Here is an 18260-nt window from a genome sequence, read left to right as displayed (position 1 = left end):
GTTCTCCAGGTGTTTCCACACATCTTGTGACAGCTTTTGTTCCTGACTATCTCTTCAAGGGTGTTTGTATAGCAAACAGCCTTGGAAGATGGAGAGAGGGGAAATTGGTGTGCTGATCAGGATCAGAAAGACAATGACTCCTTTGAGGGCCAAGGCTGGACCGGTTTGTCGGCAGCTCCTTTATGATGCTGGGGGATTCCTAAGCTTGGGGCCCCCCAGTTGCGTCACAGACACAGTGAGAGCACACTATCCACGTGGGTCCACTCCACACTGCCCCATGGCTCTTCAAGGCCAAGGAGCACTGATACAGACATGGAGCCTATAGCGCCTGCGGTACTGTGAGTAATAAAGCCCTCTGTTTGAGTCGCCCCTGCTCTGGGGCTGCAAGAACCTTCTGCAAACTGGAAAGGTGGTGCAAACTGTCTAGACTGCCCCTGGCTACAACTGCATAAAACTCGAAAGAGTCATCCCAGCTTCAGAACTTCCTGTAGGATGGGCCGAGGACTCCTCTGAGGTGGCCCTGCAGCAGCTCCTCTCCCACCTCGGCCCAGCCCTGCCTCTTTGCCCTTTCACACAAGCAGATTCCAAGAGTGCCCCCTCATAAATCTCCTACATGTGAAAGCGTTAGTTGCTCAGTCGTGTCCAACTCTTCGAGACCCCATCTGTAGCCCACCAGGCTCCTCTGTTCATGGAATTCTCCAGGGCAAGAATACTGGAGTGGGTAGCCATTCCCTTCTTCAGGGGATCTTCCCTACCCAGGGATCGAACCCAGGTCTCCTGCATTACAGGCAGATTGTTTACCGTCTGAGCCAGCAGGGAAGCCCATAAATCTCCTGCATCCTCATCAACAACTCAGGGTCTGCTTTCCAGGGTAGCAACTTGTAGCATGTGGGGTCTGTGTTCCCCGACTGAGGAACCACACAGTTGTCTTGGATCCAGACTTCAGATCTAAGCGGTAGAAACCCAGCATGTCTTATGCTTAAGTGACAGAATCTTTCAGTGGCTTCTGTAACTTTGTGAATTAGAAGCAAGTACCCACTCCAAGGCATCAGAGCAAGGAAGATGCGCCCAGTGAGCCATCTGATCCCTGGGGCTACAAGATTAGAGGAATCTCTGAATCTCAGAGACAATCTGCTTCCTTTGCTTTATTTTTTTGACAATTAGAAAAAAAAAAAAAGTAGATTTCCTCTTCAGTTGAGCACATCAACTGTAATGTAGGTGACAAAGAAAATACTTACCTTTTGGAAATAAGAACCTAGATGGTTTTTCACAATGCAAGGGCCACAAATACATTTGGATGGTCTCTTACCTGAGACGCTCCTGGGGTTGGGGTTGCAACTAATCTGGGATCTGGGGCTAACTTCACAATCTCTGCGAAGGGCATGTCTGTTCCAGCTGCAAGGCCTAGAAGGGACAGCTCATTTTGCATCAGTGCATATTGCAAATGAAGGCGTTACCCGGAAATAGCACTTTATCTCTGGAGTGAGAATATGTTCTAAAACTGGATTATGGTGACAGTTGTACAACTTAATAAAGTATTTTGTTTTGTTTTCCCTTTATTTTGGCTGTGCCGAGTCTTTGTTGCAGCACACGGGCCTCTCTTGTTGCAGAGTGCAGGCTCAGTTGCTCGGAGGCCTGAGGGATTTTAGTTTCCCTATCAGGGATCAAATCCATGTCCCCTGCATTGGATGGTGGATTCTTAACACTGGACCACCAGAGAAGTCCCACAACTTAGTAAAGTTACTGAAAAACACTGAATTGTATAGTCAAGTATGGGTGATTTTTTTTTTATATTATATAAATTGTACCTCCATGAAACCATCTTAAAAAGGGGGAGAAAGAGAAGAAAAGTTTCCCAAGCAGCCCTCCTTCTCAGCAGGGCCTAGTTTGTCTGAAGTGCGTGGTAGGAGGCAGCTAACCTCTAACAGACGGGAGGGTCTGCCTGCCCCCCTCCCTCACGTGACTCCACCCTCCCCACCTCTCACTGCATTGCAGTCACCCCCCGCTTCACAATTCCTTCTGCCGAGAGCCTTTCCACTGTGCGGAATGATCCCTCCTCTCTTTCCAAAGAAGCGGCCTCTAAGAACATCCCTGCCACCTCTGAGCACCTTCCGCTTTCCTCAGGGCGTGCCACACTGCCGCCACAGATTTGAGGTCTCTCCCTTCCTGAGATGGAAGCTCTGGGAGGCCAGGACTCGGTCTTCGCTGGAGCCCTGGGGTCTAGCACACTGCCTGCATACAGGAGGCACTCAGTAAATGCTCACCAGGCAAAGGAGAGATGGGCCTGGAAAGAGGGAAGGCGGCCGTAGGTGGGCAAGGCACAACGAGGAATTTCCAAGCAAATTAAGGAGCAGTGTCAGACGGAAGGGAAACTCAAGACCACCAAGAGGGAAGGAGGGCCCACTAAAGATGCGAGGCCTGGTTCTCTCGCGGAATGCTGAAAAATCCCAGTCCAGAGCTGTGGGGATGAGGGGCCAGTGGATGGTGGGGTGGCCCCCAGAGAGACTTCTCCAAAGACTCTGGTCTCCCTCCACTCACAGCCTGGCTTTGTGTGACTGGTTTTTGTCCCTAGACATAGCTGGAGAGAATGGATGTGGACATAAAGTGGAAACTGGTATTCCAGGACTTAGCTCAGGGTTTAGTTTTAGATGGCAGTACAGGGCAGTATCCATAGGTAACCTCTGGCAACTAAACAGGCACAGAAGAGAATTCCCTGGCTGTCCACTGGTTAGCACTCAGCACTCTCATTGCCAGGGCCTGGTTCAGTCCCTGGTCAGGGAACTAAGATCCCACAAGCCAAGCAGTGCAGGAAAAGAAAAAGGTGGCACAGAAAAATAAGAAAGGAAAACAGTGCAGAATAGCAGTGGAGGCCCCAAAGAGAAGTTCCCTTCCTGTTTTGGCAGAAGGAGCATAAAGTGAACCATTCTGAAGGCTGGAAGCTTATGGAATGGAGTTTTCAAAGTTCTGAGAAAAACATTTTAGAGTCCTTTGTCCAGCCAAGGTAGTATTCTTTGGGAGAGTGGGCATGTAAGCCCTTAGAAAAGTATCACCTACTGATTTTTTTCCTAAAAATGTATTCAGGCTGTATACTCTAACAAAACTAGCATAGACATGAAGAAGGAAAAAGAAACTGAAGGGAGTCACCAAAAAAAGAGAAAAGAAAGACAAAGTCAAAGATAAGTGTAGATAAAAAGTCAACAGGATGTAAAGTTTGATTAAAAACAAGAGTCTAGAAATAAATTGCCCACTGATCTTTATATGGAGCTGGCACCATGTGGGATGAGGCACACAGGGGAGAGGGAAGGGAATGAAAGAATGAGAGTTTATTAAGAGAAGGCTACGCTCCCTGATTAATTCTCAATGTTCAAAGAAAAAAACAATGTGTTAAGAAGTTAAGGATAAGTGTGTGAAGAATGGAACCGCCAGAAGCCCTTGAGGTACATGGGTGGGCAACCTGAGCAGGCAGAGGATACGGCAAATGGACCACATGGGTGAAACAACATCCCTGTGTGGGCCTTTGCTGCTCCCCTAGTTTCTGCGATGCCTCTAGTTTCTGGGATGCCTCCATCAGAGCCACGCTCCCCCCCATGGAGCTGTCCAGGGTCCTGGACTTCTCGGCTCTGAAGCATTCACCCTTGTGTCCATTCCCCGCTCTCCTTGAAAAGACAGCTCTGGATGTTATCTACCCCTCCTACCTACCTGCTGTCCAGACTCAGCCTGAGGGCCCTCAACCAATGTCTGAGCAGGCTTCATTTAGTTAGGACTGTGTCTCTCTTTTCCAGTTTAAGTAAAGAATAAAGGCATAGAGGGTTTGGGAAGGGAGAAAAGTGAAGCCTGCCATGTTCCTAAAGACTGGGAACATCCCAATCTCCCCTTTCCACTGTCCTCAGCCCAGCCAGTGCCCCAGCCACTTCCAGAGGTGTCTGCCCCCATCCATCCACCTACCGTGGAAAGCTCGGTAAGCAGAGCCCACACAGGCTGAGTTGGCAGTGTCTATGATGTACACGGGGGCACCAAACACATCTGCAAGCACCTGGAAAGGACAGAGGTTCTTACTGTGGTGAGCCGTATCTCAGAGGGAATGTGGACACAGACTTGAATTCTCCAGGCTCTCCTTTCTCATGTCTTCTGATCCCTTTGATTCCACCTCTACTGCCTTAAAAGAAGTGCATTTGACCATGCCACCCTGGTGATCCTAGGGTCAGGGTGACCTGGGAGAAGTCCCCATTGGAGGGCCACAGATCCCCAGGTTGTCCCTGCACTGTTTAACCTTTTTAACAAAGACTGAATGCTTAGCAAACAGCCAAGGTGGAGACAGCTTGGTCTCTGACTATTACTAACAAGCTCAGACAAACCCGAACTAACAAGAGCAGGTCTGACAGGGATAAACATAAAGCTTTCCATGTAGGTCCCCCAGATAAATTACATTAGTTTAGAACAGAGGATCTGTACTAAGAGGAGCTCACGTGGAAAAGACTCGAGGTTCTTAGTTGATGAGAGAGATTGGGGATGTGCTTCCCTAGAGGCTCAGCAGCAAAAAAAAAAAAAAAAATCCACCTGCAATGAGGGAGACACGGGTTTGATCCCTGGGTCAGGAAGATCTCCTGGAGAAGGAAATGGCAACCCACTCCAATATTCTTGCCACAGGAAATTCTATGGACAGAAGAGCCTGACAGCCTACAGTCCATGGGGTCACAAAAGGGTCGGACACGACTTGGCAACTAAATGACAGAATTGTTGATGTCCCACCCAGATCCCCTTGCTGGTATGCGCCCTCACCCACATGTCCTGAGTATTGGCTAACAGTTCATGACTGCCTTTCAAAAGAATTGCTCTTGGTTCTGCACATGCTTAAAAATGCAGAGAGTGAGACCGAACAGAAGGACTTAGGTGCAGATTCTCTGGTCATTGAACATATCCAGGTGAACAAAGCCCCCAAGATGGGACGCAGGACTTACAGATCTCACAGTCAGATCAACCCGTACATGAGCTCTCCTTGCCACATTGAGACAATCCTTACTGAAAAAGAACAGATTGCTCCTAAACCAGAAGAGGAGGTTGCACAAAAGAAAAAGAGATTCCAGAAGAAATGGAAGAAACAAAAACTTATGGCCCTGGAATAAATGCCGCAAAAAATAAATGCAAGTAAAAGTGAAAAAAAAAAAAGAAAAGAATTGCTCTTGGAGCTCCCCCGGCAGCCCAGTGGCTAAGAGTCTGTGCCTTCCAATGCAGGGAGTGCAGGTTTAATCCCTGGTCAGGGAACAAAGATCCCACATGCTGCAGGGCACAGTCAAAAAATAAATAAAATCTTTAAAAATTGCTCTTGGCTGAACAGAGGCTCCCTCTCACAGGAGGTTATTCTCACCTCTTCCCATGGTAGCTAGCTGCCCCCCTTACTCCAAGGTGGAGCCAAGTCTGCAGCATAGTCCATGTACCTCATCTCCACCTGGGATGGAGCTGACGTTGACTCTAGCCAGAGCCACATCCTTGCTTATCCTTCTTCCCCTGCCCTGCCTGCTCCCCTCCATCCCTTCTCCTGGGAGCACTCTCCCAACAAATCACTTCTAGAAGAATTCCCATTTCAGGCTCTGCTTCTAGAGAACCTTATCTAAGGCAAGTATGTTACACGTCAACAGTTGATACACTTAACTCAAACAGCTAAGGCAGCCTCAGGCTGTATCTAAAACTGCTCAGTGTCCCAGGAAGACACTGGCAGCCCCACGATGTGACAGCCTGGTTGTCAGATATCTGCAGGTTGATTCCACTTTGGGTCGTACATTTCTAACACAATGAAGGACCAGAAAAAGACAGTGACACAAAGTCTGGCTGCTGTATAACCAGAGGAATGGCCGGGAGAATCAGAGACGTTTAAATTGGAAGGGGGAAACCTTGAGGAAGACAAGAACACTGGCCTTAGATGTCAGAAGATCTGCCGTGGAAGACAGGCACTTTCTGTGTGACTCCAGAAGCTGATGCTGGGATCGGAGAGTGGAGCTGGACAGGGCAATGGATTTCACTGAGTGTAAGACTGAACCTGTTCTTCATGTGAGCTGTAAAGAGCTGGCTTCCTGGGAGAGAATGAGCTTACAGCTCCCCATCTCTGCAGGAGTGGCAACAGAGGCAGCGTTAACTGCTGAGTCTCTCGCTCTTAGAAGTATCAGACATGGAAGAGGCCCCAGCGCAGAGCTTGCTACCAGCACTTACCTGTAGGATGTCTCTGTTGTGAGATGCTCCTCCAGTGGCCAAAATCTTTGTCTTGGGCACTGTAAGGAAAAAGAAAAAAAAACAAACAAAAAACTGGCCGTGACAATTCCCCCAAGGCAGAAAAGGCTGTTGCTCAGAGTTCTTCTGCCACAAGAGGCTAGCGTCAGGTCAGTGCCTCTTGCTTGTCACACGGGGCTTGTGGGGAGATCTGAAGCTGGCTCTGTCCACGTGGACTTGTGAGGCCACTGCCTCACCTACCTCTTGGGGATGCAACTAAAGAGGGTACACAGGATGGTTCTAAGGTTCTGGCAATGTTCCGTTTCTTTTTTTTTTTTTATGTCATTTGTTTCAGAGTACAAGGACAGAGGTTTTGGGGTTTTTTTTTAACTTTTCAAAATTATTTGTTTATTTATGTTTGGCTGTGCTAGGTCTTTGTTGCTGTGCGGGTTTTTCTCTAGTTGTGGTGCGAGGGCTTCTCACTGTGGCGGCTTCATGTGTTGTGGAGCCTGGGCTGTAGGGCATGCAGGCCTCAGTGGCTGCGGTGCACGGGCTCAGACTTGACCAGGAATCGAACCCATGTCTCCTGCATTGCCAGGTGGATTCTTTACCACTGAGCCACCAGGGAAGCCCCAGTGTTGTATTTCTTAACCAGAGTGCTCAATGAAGAGGTGTTTGATTTTTTAATCTGTTTTTACAGTTAGCTGTAGGAAGCATATATTCTGCTGCCTGCAAGATATTTTCCACAATGAAAAATAATAAACTGCCACCTAGTAAAAGACATATAGTTCCACTTCAGGTTACAATGGAGATGGTTAAGAAAGAACATGCCTTGTACTGTAACAGTGAGAGACCGCTGAACCAAAATTATATATATATATTTATTTAATGCTACCAGAAAGTGGTAAACGCAGGGAATTCTCCAGTGGATCAGTGGTCAGGACTTGGCACTTTTACTGGTAAGGGCCTGGGTTCAATCCCTGGTCAGGAACTAAGATCCCACAAGCCATGAGGCATGCCCTCCTCCCCCACAAATAAGTTGTAAATGGAAAGACGTGTAAATAAATTAAATTCTGGAACGAGGTGAGCCCTTAAATGCTGACTTGCCATACCTGTAGTACAAGATAGGTGGCGTAGTGACCCTCCGGAGGCATATAAACTGCTAGAAGAGAGAACCCGCCAGGCATTAGGTAGGCCGTGTTGATAGGAAAAACGTGTCCCTAAGGCAGAGCTAGTCCTCCGCATCCCCACGCCTCCCCCACGGGCCGTCTAAGCAGTGATGTGGGAGCTGGGGCAGGGCGGGAAGACAGCGCTCTGTAATCGCATAGTGCTTTCATCCCTATACTCCTGTGTCACAGGACTCTTTTACAATAAAAAGGCATTTATTTATTATGCAGGTATTTGAAAACAAATATTATAAGCCCCTTTCAGCCTCCCCCATCTTCACCCTCGGCCACGAAGAGAGTGCCTGGGCTGGGAAGAGGGGAAGGGATGACAGCCAGCTAAGAAAACAATTCAGGACGCACGGGAAGATGTTCCCGTGTGATTCCATGTTGGAAAATCAAACCATACTCCATTCACGACTGCAAGAGGAGTCAGCTGGGCGTGATGTAAAGCACCACGAAGGCTCTGACAGAGTTTGGGTTTGTATGTACTCTTTGTAGGTAAAACGGGAACAGGACTCCGGCTTTATAAAAATAAGCTCATAAAGGGGACTGAAAGAAAGTGCTCCCAGACGGCACGAGTGGTTAGCGAGAGGAGATGGGATTATAGGTGGTTTTCTCTCCTTTATTTTCAAAACTTGCTATTATAAGACTGCCTTTTTAAAAAAAGTTTTTGGCTGCACCACAAGAGATGTGGGGCCCTAGCTCCGCAACCAAGTTTCAACCTCGTGCCCTCTACACTGGAAGCACAGTCTGAACCACTGGACCGCCAGGGAAGTCCCTAAGGCTTTGTTGCTCTTATAAGTCAACCTAAATGTAATGAAATGTACGTGGAAACATAAGCTGAAAAGGAACCATGGCATTAGCCCCGCCCAGCTGGGCGCATATGTCTCCTGGTGTCTAAATACCAAGACAGGGATCATTCCTTAAAGGAAGCAGATGTAACCCAGTGGTTAAGAACCTAGAGTCTAGAACCAGGCTGGCTTGGTTCAGAAGGTCTGCCAGCCTGGAACAAGGGACACAACACCTTGAGCCTTGGTTTCCTACTTTTGGAAGCAGGAGTGACACCCACCCCAGAGATATTGCTGTTAATAAAGATAAAGTGCTGAGGAACCGGGCTGGGCACACAGTAGACGCTCGGTACATACTGACACCTGCTATGATCATGATCACCAGTCTTACTGCAGACGTCTTTTTATTCTTCTCAGACGTTATTAAAATGAGATTATGACTATTCAATAAAGAAATGAGAGGGACCTCCCTGGCGGTCCAGTGGTTAGGACCCAGCACTTTCACTGCCAGGGCCTGGGTTCAATTCCTGGTCCGGGAACTAAGATCCTGCAAGCTGCTCAGCTGGCAACATAATGCCTGCAGTCCGTGCCGCCCTTGTGCCCTTTTAGGTTCAAGCGTGTTCATTCATGTGATCTTGTTTTGAGAGGAACTCAGCAGAGCTGGAAGGAGAGGTTTGATTCGCCCCCTTAAGCTTGCTAAGAGGATAAGTAACTTTACGCTGTTTGCACAAGAATCGCTTCAGAGGCTGGGAATGCTGACATGATCACGCTAGTCCCCTGGAGCCCAGGAAGGCCTCTCCACCCTCACTGACTCTCCCTGCATACTGGGCCAGTGGGGACAGCCCCCCAAAGCGCCCCCTGCTGACAACGAGAGAGCCCTTCTGGCCAGTCACTCCTGCCCACCTCAGCGCTGGCCCTGTCCTGCTCACCTGGGCTCACTTCTCAGGGAACTTAGAAGCCTGTGGAGACCCTTGGGGAATTTCTTTTTACACTTTTGGTGGAAGAATGGAGAGGAGTGGGACAGTTTATAAAAGTTCAGTTCAGTTCAGTCACTCAGTCGTGTCCAACTCTTTGTGACCCCATGGACTGCAGCACACCAGGCCTCCCTGCCCATCGCCAACTCCTGGAGTTCACTCAAACTCACCTCCGTTGAGTCAGTGATGCCATCCAACCATGTCATCCTCTGTCGTCCCCTTCCCCTCTTGTCCTCATTCTTTCCCAGCATCAGGGTCTTTTCCAATGAGTCAGTTCTTTGCATCAGGTGGCCAAAGTATTGGAGTTTCAGCTTCAGCATCAGTCCTTCCAATGAATAGGACTGATCTCCTTTAGAATGGACTGGTTGGATCTCCTTGCAGTCCAAGGGACTCTCAAGTCTTCTCCAACACCACAGTTCAAAAGCATCAATTCTTCGGCACTCAGGTTTGTTTATAGTCTAACTCTCACATCCATACATGACCACTGGAAAAACCATAGCTTTGTCTAGACAGACCTCTGTTGGCCAAGTAATGTCTCTGCTTTTTAAAATGCTGTCTAGATTGGTCATAACTTTTCTTCCAAGGAGTAAGCGTCTTTTAATTTCATGGCCAGTCTCCATCCGCAGTGATTTTGGAGCCCAAGAAAATAAAGTCTGTCACTGTTTCCACTGTTTCCCTATCTATTTGCCATGAATTGGGGTTTATAAAAGTAAGTTCATTCTATTTAAAAACGTTGTTGAGGGACTTCCCTGGTGGTCCCATGGCTAAGACTCTACGCTTCCAATGCAGGGGGCTCAGGTTCCCTCCCTGGTCAGGGAACTAGGATCCCACAGGCTGAAACGAAGATCCTGCATGCTGCAACTAAGACCTGGTGCAGCCAAATAAATAAATATTTTTAAAAAATTTTTAAACTGTTGTTGAGCTGTTACATCCTAACAAATGCCCCTGTGCACCACGTGCTGACAGCCTGACATGTTTTCGACTGAAGACACCTGTATAACCTATGAAACAGTCTCACCAGCACCCCCGAGGCACCATGGCCCCCCGAAAGGTAACTACCAATCAACCAGACTTCCAACGACAGCAGATACTTTGTCTGCTTTTGAATCTGCTGTGCACGGAACCTGTCGCACATACTTTGGGTTGGTTTCTTCTGCTCAGCGTTTTCATTTGTGAGATGCATCCGTGTGGCTGTGCTTGGTTAAGGCTGGTTTACTTTCATTTCTGTGTAGGATCACGTCATCTGAACACCCCATGAGGCACTTCTCTGACCTTCGACAGACACTGGGTTGTTTCCAGCATGGGGTGTCACGCACAGGGCCCCGGGGAGTGGCCTCCTGCACGGCTTTAGTGAACACCTGTCCACATCTCTGTCTTGCATCTGCCGGGAAGTGAGGTTGCCAGGTGGGTTTGTACGCGGCTTTAGTAGATGCTGCCTAACAGGGTTTCAAAAAGGTTTACCTAGTGCCTACTTTAAAGCGTCCTTTTTACCTGGTAGGTTCAAAGACATAAAATACACACTACATAGGACTTGGATTGTCGGTAGAAGTATCATGAGGAGACCCTCAAGCTGAGAGGATTCCAGGGGTTTCGACCTTCTCTTGACCACAGCTGCAGCCCAGAGGGATAAATACATCTCGGAAACCTGGACTCTGTGCTCGGCTGGTCCAACATCCTTCAGACTCTCCCAGACTGTTCTGGCAACATCAGTAGGTGGAACTCACTGACCTCCTAAGCTGCCTACTCCATGGCTCAGTTCTTAGAAGTCGCTCCCTCCCCATGGGTCTCTGCTGGCCCTGGTTCTGTCCTCTCCACTGCAGGTCTCTCAGTTCTGACAGTGGTTCTACATCCCCTCTCTTCCCTGTTCAAGCTGAAATGCCCGGAGCTGTGCCCCACGGGCAGGGGTGTGCCCAGAAGGTGAAGGTTCAGTGATGGCCCCAGCCCAGACCTTTACCACCTGTATTGCCTGTGTCCTCAGGATCCCGAGCTTAGGACATTTCATCTGCAGGATGGGGCTGAGGGTTACAGAAAGATCTCTCAAATCCTACAGTTCCTGGCCAGGAGATGAGGCTACTGGTGACAGAGCAGAGAGGCAGGAACAACCCACCTCCTAGTCTATGCCTGCCCACAGGACCAGTCCACCTCATCCCACCACCAGGTCCAGGCTCTGTTTCCCTCCTGCAAATACAAGGACCCTGTGATGGAGCCTTAAGAATGTCCACGAGGCCTGGTCTGAAGGCAGAAAGGGTCTCAAGCACCTCAGTGTGTGAGCAGGACCCCTGGACCCCACTCCAGAACACAGCCCACCAGCAGCTCACTTACTGACTCGATAGCCCAGCGCCTCAGCATGAATCTTCTTGGCCATGAACTGTCCCTCGATCAGCGCTCGAATCTCTACCTCCCGGGCGAATGCCGAGACCTGTCTCCAGGAGAAAGTGGACAGAGTGAAGAGCTCTCATTGTCCACTCACTCTGTGTGTGTGTGCGCGTGCGTGTGGTGTGTATCTGTGTGTGTGTGTGTGGTGTGTATGTGTGTGTCTGTGGGTATGTGTGTGTGTGTGTGTGTGGTGTGTTTTTAAACAACAGCCCAGACCTGGTGCTCATGACAGGCCTCCACTGGAGCTCACCATAGTGGTATTCTTGAACCACTGACTTTGCCTGTCAAACACACACACACACACGTGTGCACACGCGCTTATGGCCTCATTCACCCCAAAGTGGACTTTGGGGAGTCAGAGCATGGGAGAGCTCAGGCTCAGTCAGTATGGGATTAATCTCCAGCTTATGGGATTAGCAGATACAAACTACTGTACATAAAATAGATAAGTAACAAGGATTTACTATATAGCACAGGGAATCATATTCAATATCTCATAATAACCTATAAAATATATACAGGTTACATATTTTTTCAGAATATAATTTGAAGAAAAACTGAATTGCTGGGCTGCACATCTGAAACTAACACACTATCACAAATCAACTATACCTCAAATCAAAAACTTTTTTCAAGTATTTGTTTTAATCACTGGCTGATTAAATGAACGAGGTCCCTAAAGCTAGCATAATTTCATAGGTATTTTAAAAATTTTAATAGTAAAATATGGAGTCAACATAGCTCCAACTGACCAATAACATACATACCTCACGGTTTTCTGCACTAAACCTATGGCGTCCGATAATTTCTGGGGTGATTTCCATGACATCAAAATAAAAACCTGAAACAAGACCAGGAAAAGATTAGCTATCAGTGGCCAAACATAAAAATCAGCTTCTCAACAGCTCTGGAAAAAAAGCAGGGTGAAATGACCCTACATCCCTGTTCCCTGGGCCTCCCATTCCCTGGAGGAGACCTGTGAAGATTCTAAGGTCCTTCTCTCCAGCAAGACAGAGGGCAACTGGAAAGGCCTAGGCTAGCTCCTCATGGAGACAGTTCTTCCTACACTCGCCCAGCAGCCCAAGCCAGGGGGCAGCTAGCTGTCCAACTAACCCTAAAATGCCAGCACGGGTTTGACCCAGGGAGGCACGTTCCCTCCCTGCTCAGATGGCCTGCCCCAATGCGGGGCACTTTTCCTAACAGGACCTCGTGTCTGGGGCAGAAAGCTGCACGTGGGGATGCACCGGGGCAGAGCAGACACTGCGGCTGCCACCTCTGACGCTGTCACTGGGAGCTTCCAGGGCACAGAAGATGCAGCTCTGGCCTGGTCTGCCGCTCCCCGCCTCACTCCGATCGGGGGGGTCCCACACAAGTTTTAGGCCCCATGGAGCAGAAGTGGAGACAGTCAGGGCTCCCCTTGGCTCCTCCCCGGCCCTGTCCCACCCCAGGCAGCTGTTCCCCTCACAGGCCCCCTCAGCAGCCTACCCAGGTTTCCGCCATTCCCCATCTCCGTGGACTGCAGCGCCTTGGAGAACTCGCTCCAGGAACCGGAGGCAGACTCATCGCGGATCTTCTCTCTCATCAGGGAGCCGTTTTTAAAGCTGCAGAAGTGCACACACAACGCTGAGGGAGGTGCTAGGTGCATTCGGAGTGGACCCACAGGCTTTGGGAAAGAGTCCCAGGTAGAGGGGCTGCAGGTCAGGCTGGACCCCACCCCAGCCAGTGCACAGCAAGGATCTGAGGTTCCGCCTCATGCAGCAAGCCCGGTGCACCTCCCCAGGAGTCACCAGAAAATGCCTTGTCCTGGGGGCTCTGTCTACAGAGAAGAGTGCCACGAAAGAGTCCCAGGGAGAGACGGAGCTGCGGTTTCAGCACATTGTACCCTCTGGACAATGGGCAGAACTGGCCAGATCTACTAGACCTACATATTCTCCAGTGGTTCCTGGAGCTTAAAGGCTAAAAACCTTCCCTTGGCAGCTTCCAGCAGGTTGCCAAATGCCTGTTTGGAAGGTGCAAAACAAACCCCTTTCATGAGAACTGTCAGGAGGCAGGATGTCCTTGGTTGAAGGTCCACCATATGCCAGATACATTGTAACATCACCATGAAGTAAACCTCTTGTTCCCCCCATTTTATGGGCAAAGTGTGGCTAAGATATGCTCTGGGGTCTGCCTCAGGCCACACGCAATACAGGTGTTGGGGATGGAATTTGTACCTGGGCTTGGGAGAGACTTCAGGTCCTGGGTGCTTCCCCCCACCCCACCCCCTCACCAACTCTGCTCTCAGCAAGACCCAGTGAGTCCCTGGGGTCTCAGGTGCCCCCAGAGCCTGCTCAGTGGAATGCCCCACAAGCTCCACATGGTGCCAGCCCTGCCCGCACCTCCTCCCCCATACCCAGCCTACCACAGGAGCGCCATGTAGTGCTGGGGGTCAACCGGGTTGCAGAAGATGTGGCCTTCCAGGGCGGGCGTGGGCTCCTGGAGCCAGAGAAACAGTGTGTCGCTGGTGCCCAGGCTGACCTGGAGATAGACGGGCAGAAGTGAGGTGGCTCCGTCTCTGCCACTCAAGCAGAGCCGCCCTGACCCCCTCCTCGCTTCACTGTCCAGGATGCTGATCCTTGGATTAAATGCCATTTCTTCAGCGAAACCTCTGCTGACCCTCCCACACCAAAATCCAAAGTCAGCTCCCCGGATTCAAGCTAGCACAAATTCCGAGGGCTGTTTTTTTTAGAACTTACTACAACCACCTCTAAGTCATGGTTTGGGTGACGACTGTTTCCCACTAGAAGCAGAAGGGTCTGGGTTATGTCTTTATTGCCTGGAGGGCTCACAGTCCTCTGGCCCAAGGTCTGACCCTTCTACCACTGTGCTCGCTGTCAAGGCAGGCAGGGCACCTGTCTACTCAGCACAGGCAACTGACCTTCTCAGAGAGAAGCTGTGGGCAGGCCCTGGGGCCTGGATCTCCCTCTCCCCTCCCTCAGCTGCCTTTTGACCCTGGATGCCCCCCTGATAGGATGCTGCTGACACCCAGTACCCTGGTCCCCTGGGGCAAAAGGAGCTGACCCCACCTCTGGGAGGAAGAGGTCACCTTACCGCAATGTCACCTTCCTCCAGCCTCATGCCTGCCAGCGATGCTGAGAATGGGAGGGAAGCCTGTGGTTAGCTGGAGGTCGTAAGGGAGCCACTTAGCAAATCAGTCACCTCCCTCAGATAGGAGTGAAACCCCCACCTCCAACCCCAGCCTACAAGCTGAGAGAGAGGCAGGAGCAGGGTGAGATGAGGGCCAAGGACGCCCCAAAGGCCAGGAGGTGAGAGTTAGACCATATAGAAGGCTGAGCACCGAAGAACTGATGCTTTTGCACTGAGGTGTTGAAGAAGACTCTTGAGAGTCCCTTAGAGAGCAAAGAGATCAAACCAGTCAATCCTAAAAGAAATCAACCCTGAATACTCATTAGAAGGGCTGATGTTGAAGCTGAAGCTCCAATACTTAAGTCATGTGATGCAAAGAACTGATTCACTGAAAAAGACCCTGATGCTGGGAAAGACTGAAGGCAGAAGGAGAAGAGGAAAACAGAGAATGAGATGGTTGGATGGCATCACAGATTCAATGGACATGAACATGGGCAAACTCCAGGAGACAGGGAGGGGCAGGGAGGCCTGGTGTGCCGCAGTCCACGGGCTCACAAAGAGTCAGACACAGGGACTGAAGACAACAACAAAGGCCAGAGGGTTTCTGTGAGCACAGGGGTTTCTGTGCTCCAGGCCTCTGATTTGGGCTCAGAAGCTGCATCTAAAGGGATCTACACTCCCCACCCACTGTTAGGATAGGATACACAAGGTCGAGAAAGACAAAGGCCAGGCCTGAGTATGGGGCTGTCCCCGACCTCAGTTGGGAAGGAAAGGGGCAAGACTGTTGACTGTTCCCTTTGACATGAGGCCCATGGCAGCTTGTTTATCTGCCTTGCTCACTGATACACCAGTGTGTCAGCTCTCTGGACTCAGGAATCCCATCTCTAAGAGCTTATCCTGCAGGGACAAGGGACGGACAACGTCTGCACTGTCTAAATACTAAAAGCCACTGCTACCTCACCTCCCACCTCCATCCGAGGGGGACTAGCGAAGTAAATGCCAGAGCAGTGGAACCCGAGACAACCACGAAGTTCACAAAAATTCTGCCTTGGTTGATTGAAATGTGTTATTTATGGGCACAGAAAAAGAAACTTAGAAGGACTAGTCCTCAAAATTTTAACTGTGGTTATCTCTGGATTAAGGGATCGTGGATGATTTTTTTACATTCTTCCCTTGGTTTGTCAGTACTTAAAATCTGTTCCTGCAATGAAGAGATATCCCTTGTATATAAGAAAAAGATGTAAGACTAACACATTATTTGAGATGGCGGGAGAATGAAGGTTAGACTTAGGGAGGGACTGGCTGAGGGCTACCTGCCTGGCGCTTCCAACGTTCAACCTGAAAGCAAAGTCCCAAAGGAAAGTTTAAAAAGCTGCTTCTTTGTCATTCCCTCTCAAACATGCCCAGAAGCTCACGTTTCAGTGGTAAAAAAGCAGGCCCATTATTTTTCTTCTAGTTGATAGAGTAGGTCTAAGAATATATATTTTTCTAAAAAGACTCATGGTTACCAAACGGGAAAGGGGACAGGGGATAAATTAGGAGGTTGGAATTAACATACACACATTAATATACATAAAATAGACAAGCAACAAGGAAGCACAGGGAACTCTACTTAACACTCTGTAATAATCTATATGGGAAAAGACTCTGAAAAAGATATATGTCTATGTATAACTACATCACTTTGCTGGACGTCTGAAAGTAACACAACGTTGCAAATAAACTATATCCCAATATGAAAATATATATAGATATATTTTCTTCTAATGAGACTTGATGAAGTTATTTTCATTTTGAAAAGAAAAACCTGGCCCGCAAAGTGTAGGGCTGTCCTGAACTGCACACCAACTGCTCTGAGGGAGACTGGGCCCCTCAACCTTTAGGGCAGATAGGAACTGGGGGCCTGGCATCCCCGGGGAAGCCTGGGCACCAGAACACGTGTGTCACAGTCCAGAGCTGCCTCTCAAATTAGCACCAGGAGGACAGGCTTCACACCTCGCTGCTGCAGGAACTGGGTCAGTGTCCACCAGCCTCCATCTCACCTCATCTCAGGCCCCTCAGGAACACGAGGGGCCCTTCCCCAAAACCTGCTCTGAGTCTGGGTTTGTGCCTGGACAACAGGGCTCCATGCAAAGGGCTATGGAATCTGCTCGGGACAGGGTGGCCCTCATCTGGCTCCTGGGGGCTCCCTGCAGATGCCAGAGTGGTGGTCACCCTGGAGGAAGGGGACGCAGCCAGGACACTGACGCAACCACACGGTGGCAGGGACGTGCTCACGTGCCCCCAGCTCCAAAGCAGACGTGCCCCCAGCTCCAAAGCAGGCGGGCCCAGAGCTGACCTTGGAGCACCACGAGTGTTATTTATACGGCGGGCAGAAACAGCAGTAATGGCAACTTAAATGTTTTTCTCCTGGTCACAAAAGTACACATCGATCCTGCAGGAAATAGGGGATTTAATATCATTATGATGGAGGGCTTCCCAGGGGGCGCTAGCGGTAAAGAACCCACCTGCCAATGCAGGAGACATAAGGGACACGGGCTCAGTCCCTGGGTTGGGAAGATCCCCTGGAGGAGGGCACGGCAGCCCACTCATGCCTGGAGAATCCCATGGACAGAGGAGCATGGCAGGCTACAGTCCATAGCGTCACAAAGCGTCAGACCCGACTGAAGCGACTTAGCACACAGCACAGTGTGACGATGAGTGCATTTTAACAGGACCTTCAGCTCCATTCTTAGGGACACAGCTCCACTCCTAAACACAAGGGCCTCTTCTTATTTTATTTTTGCCGTCCACATCCTCATCTGCATAACCAGTAGGAGGCAAGTACAGGGAGGCTGTGGGTGTGGAAGCCAGGAGGAAGGCTGAGGCCAGACCCCAGCCTCCACCCGCAAAGCAGCCCAAATCCTTTCATAGGCACCTCTCAGGCTCACTGTCTTAGAGCAGGAATGGCAGCACAGGGTGGCAATTTGGCATACAGTTGCCAGATAAGATACAGGGCGCTCAGTCACATCTCAATTTCAGAGAAATAATACTTGGGGTACACACTGAAAAAGCATGCTATCTGAAGTCCAAACAATGCCTGGGGCACACTCACACTACCACCTCATCATCTGTCCTTCCTCTGAGTTCAAGTTGGCATTGTATTTGCATTTATTCTATTTGTGTTTACTCGATCCATCAACCCTGATGTGGTGGCTGATTAGGAAAAGGGCTGCAGGGGTATGGTGAGGGGCAGCAGTCTGTGGCCACGTGGCCTTCCTTGAGAGACCTGTCGGGAAACCCCAGAGAAGAGGAGGAGGAAGAGGAGACAAGAGGCTTCGATGAGGAGTAAGTCGTATCTACATCACCGACTCAATGGACATGAGTTTGAGCGAGCTCCAGGAGACGGAGAAGGACAGGGAAGCCTGGCGTGCTACAGTCCACGGCATCGCAAAGAGTCGGACACAACTGAGTGACCGAACAACAGGTCAGAAAAGGGGTGAGAGTCTTAATGCTGGGTCCTGGAGGAAGAGGTGGAGGAGCTGAGATGCTTACTTTGGAACAGAAAAGGCAGGTCAGGGAGGGTGGGCTTGACTGTCTTCCTCCACTGATCAGTTCTCACCTTGCTGGGCAGCCCTGGGTGGCTCTCG

The 18260-nt window shown here is 49.8% G+C and overlaps 1 protein-coding gene across 5 annotated transcripts in view; it reads right to left on the bottom strand.

Moving 5' to 3' along the window:
- The window catches only part of XYLB (xylulokinase), a 41420-nt gene that overhangs the window by 4408 nt on the left and 18752 nt on the right, over positions 1 to 18260 (bottom strand). For 2 of the 5 annotated variants that reach the window (XM_069561484.1, XM_069561483.1), the window contains 8 exons: positions 14596 to 14636; positions 13907 to 14022; positions 12991 to 13106; positions 12273 to 12346; positions 11452 to 11548; positions 6205 to 6263; positions 3946 to 4033; positions 1310 to 1404 (listed from right to left, as the gene is read on the bottom strand). In XM_069561484.1, the coding sequence (XP_069417585.1) occupies positions 1310 to 1404; positions 3946 to 4033; positions 6205 to 6263; positions 11452 to 11548; positions 12273 to 12346; positions 12991 to 13106; positions 13907 to 14022; positions 14596 to 14636 (686 nt within the window). Of the gene's footprint in view, positions 1 to 1309; positions 1405 to 3945; positions 6101 to 6204; positions 6264 to 7313; positions 7364 to 11451; positions 11549 to 12272; positions 12347 to 12990; positions 13107 to 13906; positions 14023 to 14595; positions 14637 to 18260 lie in introns of all 5 variants that reach the window. The other 3 variants (XR_011250812.1, XR_011250810.1, XR_011250811.1) reach the window with 3 other exon arrangements.

The sequence above is a fragment of the Ovis canadensis genome, chromosome 19 (genome assembly GCF_042477335.2).
Source record: "Ovis canadensis isolate MfBH-ARS-UI-01 breed Bighorn chromosome 19, ARS-UI_OviCan_v2, whole genome shotgun sequence".
Taxonomy (NCBI): domain Eukaryota; kingdom Metazoa; phylum Chordata; class Mammalia; order Artiodactyla; family Bovidae; genus Ovis; species Ovis canadensis.
The sequence above is the reverse complement of the archived record's forward strand: the minus strand, read 5'-3'. Positions and strand labels throughout refer to the sequence as shown.